The sequence below is a fragment of the Montipora foliosa genome, chromosome 11 (genome assembly GCF_036669935.1).
Source record: "Montipora foliosa isolate CH-2021 chromosome 11, ASM3666993v2, whole genome shotgun sequence".
Lineage (NCBI taxonomy): Eukaryota > Metazoa > Cnidaria > Anthozoa > Scleractinia > Acroporidae > Montipora > Montipora foliosa.
Genome location: NC_090879.1, coordinates 39191046 through 39198545, shown reverse-complemented (window position 1 = coordinate 39198545; position 7500 = coordinate 39191046). Strand labels below are relative to the sequence as shown.

Genomic DNA, 7500 nt, shown 5'->3' with positions numbered 1-7500 from the left:
ATTGTTTTCATGATTTTTGGCACCTTCTTATAATTAATATTTGCTTTCTACTGCAGAGGAGAACGCAAACCTAAATTTGTGGGTATCCTGTGGTTTATAGGGTGTTCTGTGCTGCTGTAGCACAAAAATTTGAGATTCCTTTCGACACACGTTTGCCTCACTTCAGATAGGTTGGCATCAGGCTACAAAGTTCAACATGTATTTGCTTCACTTTCATCATTGTTGACTATGCTTTCATGTTGATTTCTGTTTTCTGAAATTTCTGAGGCAAGTTTTTGGTTTGGATTTTGAAAGCCTTTTCCTGATATGCAAATCACCTTTTATTATGCTCTTGAGTTTTTTAATATCGATAATGCTTCGTCAGAGTCTTAGGGTAGTGTATGTGACTCCTGGTTGGAAATTTTCAAACAGCAATGCAGGGGTTTTGTACTTGACTGTGATCATTTCTGATGAAGAAATTATTATGGTCATGCCGTCAGGCTAAATCTAAGTAACTACAAACTTAGCGGTCAATTTACTGATGTTACATCGAACCAAATGAATAAAGCCTGTGGTCACAGAATAAATGTTGCAAGTCATGTAGCTCGGTGGTCATCGCGCCACAAATAGAATCTACCAAGTTGTGTAGCTCGGTGGCCATTATGCCATTTTATCTTTAACAAAGTAAGCTCTATTCCAATGAGTTGTGTCGCTTAGTGACCAAAGTGTTATTTTCATTCCAGCTTGTAATTACGGTCCAAAACAAGCTATCATTTTGGTTTGATGTTCATTATTCGAAAGACACAAGAACTACAGAGGCGAATGGAAGCAATACACTTGGTCAATATTATTCATTGAATGTGTATTTACCGGTATGTTAGTCGCATACACCAGCCATTTTATTTTATAAGAATTTGATACGATTCCGAAATTGTTTCAGTTGGGAAGTACCATGTCTTTGACTTTTTTATTACCTAGCTTTCTGTTTCGATAGGTGAGTGTACAGTGGCATATTGACATAATGTTAAATAATTCTCAGTTCTCCCTTGAACAGTCATTCATAGTATTAATTTTATGTTTTTTTCTTGTAGAATTATAGAGCAAGATATCAAAGTGAAGGTTATAAAGGTCCTATCCATGGGTCACAAGAAAATACTTAAACACAGCTGCACTTCCTCAGTGGCTAAAAAGCATGTCAAACACACTCTGTTAATCTGTGATTATTCCTAGTTTAACTGTAGCTTCTACGGTACATTCTTATACTAAAACTTTTACTCCAACTTGAAAATGACCTTTAAGAGGTCAAAATGTTGTGATTTTTTAACGCTTATTTTCATAGCAAAAGGATAGCACAATGAATAAAAATATAAGACAAGTATGGCAGATGCAGCTCAAAATCGTACGGCAGTAATCTTGTTGCACTCAAGGCACTTGGTGCTATAAAGTTTGAAGGGCAGATAATGCAATGATCAGACACACAAAAGCCCCATTTTCCAAGATCTACAAATGATGCAGAAAAGCTACAACAAGTTGCAAAATTGTTGAGACACTTTCATTAAAAAACACCTTTTCTAGCTTCCAATGCCCGCCATATCTAGAATTTAAACCTTTCCCACTTCCTCTCCCCTCTCCCCCTTTCAATGTTGACTGCTTAAGTTCCCAACATTTTTTCTGTCTTGCTAGCAACACTGATAAGGGGGAGAGGTGGCCAGCAGTGTGAGAGATAATAGGGAAATTAATAACACCCCAAGAAGGTGAAGTGTCTCCACTATTTTTGCAACTTGTAGCATTTCAATTCTGAAAAAGCCCAGGGAACCCTTGTGCCAGCAGTGTGAAGACTTGCATGTTGAAGTTTGATGTTATCGAAAACTAAACTTTTCAATTGTTGATACGCATTTCCTAACATTAACAGTTGTTGACTAAAAATATTACGTAGTTGACTGTAAACAGTTGGGATCATAACTTGCCTCGTCTGTGGAGGGCTTTAATGGACAGTCTGGGACCAGCTGAAGATTATTTTGTGTGAGAACAGTAGGATTAAGGGCAAATCAATGAAAACAAAAGTTGTGGTACATTTAACTGGCCGCCAATGGCTGAATCCGCCATAGGGTACAGCAAAGAACTCCATCTACCATGGGTTAAATGCTTGGGCAGCATATAAACCACATCAAGAGGAACGTTTGACTGTAGTTGAATTAAAATTTCATTTCTTAGTGGGTACACAACACATGACACATTCGGAACAAACAGCAAACTCACCTAATTTTGAGTATATACATTCTTGCTTACAAAGTTTTTCCAATTCTAATTGAGCTAAAAATGGTCCTCTACAGGATTTGTTTTCCTTTTCTTTTTCCTTTTCAATGACAGATGACAAAAATTCATGGACTGCTCCTAATGTATAATCAGGAATTTCCCTAGAGACCACACGTAAAGTAATCAGGAATCAAAAAAAGTAATATACATGGAAGATTTGAAAAATAAAACTACTGTAAAATAAAGTACATTGTAAATGTATGGAAATTAAAATTTTGTATACAAAAAGTCTGTCATAGATATGTAGGAGGTAGCCTACTGTTTTCTCTGTAGTGGAGAGATCACACGTATGATCATCATGATCAGGCTCACGTTAAAGGGAACAACTAGATAGTTTGTCACTTCTAAGGCAATCAAATTTTTTAGTTGCTCAAAGTAATATAAGTGATATTACAGGTGATAACATTAAGCACCCTTCACCTTAAGAGACTTCTTCAGTAAACAATATTTCTCATACAGATACAATTACAGGAAGCAGGTTCAATAGCTTTGGTGCCGCAACTGCACAGACATCTTAAATGTTCAGTACCATAGTAGAATCAATAATTATTATAATAAATTAACAAATTACAAGTGATCATTAACAGTTACTGGTCTAAGCTTGTGTTTGTCGGGCTACTTATACCTTGTAAGCTCTGTAATATAATTAACAAGAGCCCTTACACATACTTTAGATGAAAGTAGAGGTGTATAATGGTATAAGACTGTTATTTTATTAACAATAATGAAAGTGACAACACACTTACTCCACTTGATCATCTGGTTGCCATTCCTCCTTTATCAGATTGAAAGCTGAGGTGAAATATGACTGGTAGTATGACCATTGGTCAGGCCTAAAAGACAAATATAACACAACTCCAATTAGCAAAAAAGCAGATTTCAAAAACCTCAACCTGTTAACAATGTGACCATAAGCCCCTAAAATGATAAATTCATAGTTTTACAATTCAAGCCCATGGCCAAAATTTCCCAAGGCTAGCTTAATTAATTAATTTAAAGATCTCAAGCTTGTAATGTTTGACTGCTTGAGGACATTGTTTTTTTTTTTTTCAGGATTTGCAATGACACAAGAATCAAAATTAATAAAGGCTTTATAAATCTAATCAAAACATTCTATGATACTATGTATTAATACTAAATATTCAGCTCCATTGAATCACTTTGTTTTTTTTTAGAAAACAGCATAGCCTGATGACAAGCCCCAGAAAATGCAAGGGTTGGGTTAAAACATTACTCTAAAACCTGGAATTGTCTCCTGTGGGAGAGCATTCACTCTGCCGCAGTTTGAGATGACTCTGAGTAAGTGATTGACTTTTTCCAGTGCTCTGCAAGGAGTGGGGATGTTTAACTATACAACATTAAATTTTATTTCTGATTCAGTTACATGTACTTCTTTCAGGTTTCAGCAGAAACATCGGCTCTTGTGGACCATGTTACATCAACTGGTGACGGTTTAAAATGGGATAATTTTGAAATTTTAGCTTAAGGGCGATCCGACACTCACTGTAAAATAAAGGAGACACTGTTGATCAAAGATTTAAAGCCAACCTTAAATGAATAAGTCAGTAGCGTAAAGCGTAAAGCTTTTTTGTCACCTCTGTTGTTACCTAATAGTTAAAAAGTTAGTGATCCTGTAGATTTGTAAACTCCAATTTTGTATTAAAATTTTAAAGAAAACGACAACACTCTTAAATTTGCAAAACATGTTTCGACAGAAACTTCTGTCATCTTCAGTTGATAGATTTACAAAGCGTTAAAAGTTGAATTTATAAGTAGGAAAAATGCTAATTACATAGTAACAACGGAATGTACATAAAACGTGGCAATGTGAAATTTTAATTTTCACATTGCCACATTGCAATGTGAAATTTTAATTTTCACATTGCCACGTTTTATGTACATTCCGTTGTTACTATGTAATTAGCATTTTTCCTACTTATAAATTCAACTTCTAACGCTTTGTAAATCTATCAACTGAAGATGACAGAAGTTTCTGTCGAAACATGTTTTGCAAATTTAAGAGTGTTGTCGTTTTCTTTAAAATTTTAACTTGCCTGCTGTCATCAAGATCCTTTGAAATTTTGTGTTAACTGTCACTGCTGAAGATGTACCGGGAAGGGGGGGGGGGGGGTAAGCAGAAGCATACGAAACGTCAAGTAAAAGATAATAATTATTTCAAATGATGCCTTTATATATACATGTATCTAATGTTTGTCACCGCTGTTTGTGTATTAGGTCCGAAGAAACAAGAAGTTTTCCTTTCTGGGTTATTTTTTCCAACACTTACATCTTACGTTTTTGTGGTGGAAAAGAAATAAGGTACAAGAACATGAAAAAAGTGAAACGGTGTACTCTTTTATCTCAACTTTAATAGTTTCAGTTTGCTCTTTCGCAAACAACAATTAAATGCATGCTTGCTCATATTCAAACCAAAAAAAAAAAGACATAAAAAAACCATTCTTGTATGTTTGCTTAGTTGGCGGTCCACCACTCTTCCCCTGCTTGCAAGCTAGTAGTAAGTGCATTGGTCTACCACGCAGGAGGTCACTGGTTCAAACTCTTTACAACTCTCCCTGTCTGCTGAATGCAGCACCAAGCTATCCTTAGGGTTCACAGCAAACTGTAGCCTTAACAAAACCTCTCCATCCATCATGGTCCTGAGCAGCATCCCTGGCCTCCTCTGAATTAATCTCATAAAATTATTCACCACCAAGAAGTTGAGATGACATGTACAATGTACATTATCAGTCATAAAGCATCATCATGTTTTATTGTACCTGCATCAGACCTGTGCTCGAATATAATACTCCCGTGTTCAATCACGCTCTTCCCAAGTACCTAAGCAAAGATCTAGAAAGGGTCCAGAAATGAGTCCTCTCAATTGTATCTCCAAGAGAGACGTACCAACGAAACCTTGAGATTTTCCAATTAACGTTACATCAGCGAAGGCATGACTTGTGTGACAAATTATTTAACCAGATCATACATGATCAGTCGCACAAATTATTTCATCTACTTCCACAAAGACACCAATCGAAGTATAATCTCAGGAGAAAGAAAACATTTGATATTCCTCGAATAAATACTAAGCGTTTCCAGAACACTTTCATCCCATCGATGTGCTGCCGCCAAAACGAGTACAAACTCCAGGAACATTAATTTTTATATACTGAACGATATCTTTAGTGTTATTATATTTTACAATTTGTTTATTACAAGCCTATTTAGTGACATTACGCAATTCAGCTCAAGGGCTGCTATGTAATTATTTGTTAATAAACTTATCTATCTATCTATCTATCTATCTATCTATCTATCTATCTATCTATCTATCTCTCTATCTATCTCTCTATCTAAGTATCTATCTATCTATCTATCATTCTATCTATCTATCTATCTATCTATCTATTTATCTATCATTCTATCTATCCATCTATCTATCTATCTATCTATCTATCTATCTATCTATCTATCTATCATTCTATCTATCCATCTATCTATCCATCTATCTATCTATCTATCTATCTATCTATCTATCTATCTATCTATCTATCTATCTATCTATCTATCTATCTATCTAAAGTAAGGTGATTGAGTAAGGTAAAGTCAACCAGCCAACCAACCACTCCCAACACTTATTAAAAGTCTGTGCAAACAACATTTTGCTTGTTTGGATGATCAATTTTCTAAACAATGAGCTTTTCCCTCAATGAAATGCATTTTATCATTGGATTGATGTACAGGCCTAACATTAGGAATTTCATAATAATAAATTGGCTGCACTGTACCTGTTTAAAATCAGCCTTTTAAATGCCACATTAGACTCGCACCATCTGCAAAGCTTCAATAAATAACTGGCTTCTTTTTCATCCTTTTCATCCATATAACTAATTAATTTAGCTGTGAAAGTAAAACAACAAGACTGCAATAAAAAACTGCAATGAAAAGGGCTACAATGTAAGTGCATTTTCTTTGCTTTCAGATTACAATCAAAGGTAAATGGCTAGTAAACTCATGACAAGAAAATTGAAAGGTGCTACAGTATGTATCATCAGCATTCATGTTATAACCTCACATGAACTTTGTTAACCTTTTATATTTTTCTATCAAATCAGAAGGTATTATTTAAATAAAGGTAACTTCCTTTAGGTCTCACGTGTCATGGCAAGTATTACTGGTATTTTAGAGGCAATTAGGGACAATGATTCCACAGTACGTTCCAAGTTAGCATGATGCTTCAAGCTCAAAGGGAGAGCACAGAGAACAGTACAGGTTTTACCGTAATATATGTATTATGTCTTTGCACAACTAAAGAAGATTTTTCACTTCACTTGGAAGTAGCACAAAACTACTGGTGATTATGTGCCTCAGCTAACAGAATGCCAGAAACGTTTATACATCTCCAGGTCAAGAGAGTCCTTGTCCGTAGCCATGCATATAATATTAGGGACATTTAGATTCAAGGACCAGGACGACGGGTAGAAGTTTTCCATACTGAGAATGTGCATGAGGTTTGGAGGCCAACATTTTTCGAAGTGCACTTGGTCAGAACGGAAGACTTGTATTCGCAGCTGTCCTCGTCCTCGGATCTAAAGGTCTCTATTGTATCAAGTCCCACTAAAAGTGCTTAACCCTTTGACTCCCAACCTGCCCCGAACCGGCCATACGAGTTTACTCGTCAATGGGGAACCCCAGCAGTCAATGGGGAACCCCGGAAGTCAATGGGTTAATTAAGGTACTTTCCAGCTTTTTGTAACACAAGACTACAAAAATAAACTAACAATCAATTCTGCTGCAAACTCCACAATCATTTTGCTTTTCGATAACTTAAAAACATGGCTTTTGGCCAGGCCCAAAAAGTTATCGAGACTTTGGACAGGCCCTAGAATTCAAGGTTTGACAAGCAAATGGTATATGCCACTTTGTGACCGGATTTTTTCGCGAATTTCAAGCCCTGGACAGGGGTTCTGTAACAAAAATGCTCATTTTTGTTTCATATCAAAGTTCAGAGACTGAAACTTAAAAGAGGTCTACAGAATGCTAAGTAATAAAAAAATTATTAAATTATTTCAAATTAATTTCAAAACAACCAGATACATTTTATTTATCAAAAAATTAATTTCAAGCATGACGTGATAACAAACTGCTTTTTTAGACAATACATACCAGCTAAACTACTTCTAAGAACACCCAGAGCCTTTTCGT

The 7500-nt window shown here is 35.6% G+C and overlaps 1 protein-coding gene across 2 annotated transcripts in view; it reads right to left on the bottom strand.

Moving 5' to 3' along the window:
• The window catches only part of LOC137977447 (N-alpha-acetyltransferase 25, NatB auxiliary subunit-like), a 54456-nt gene that overhangs the window by 34805 nt on the left and 12151 nt on the right, over positions 1-7500 (bottom strand). The window contains exons 7-10 of one of the 2 annotated variants that reach the window (XM_068824661.1): positions 7462-7500; positions 6084-6195; positions 3042-3128; positions 2239-2396 (exon numbers count right to left, since the gene is read on the bottom strand). The exon at positions 7462-7500 is cut by the window's right edge and continues 42 nt beyond it. In XM_068824661.1, coding sequence (XP_068680762.1) covers positions 2239-2396; positions 3042-3128; positions 6084-6195; positions 7462-7500 — 396 coding nt within the window. The remainder of the gene's footprint in view (positions 1-2238; positions 2397-3041; positions 3129-6083; positions 6196-7461) is intronic. The other variant, XM_068824663.1, reaches the window with a different exon arrangement.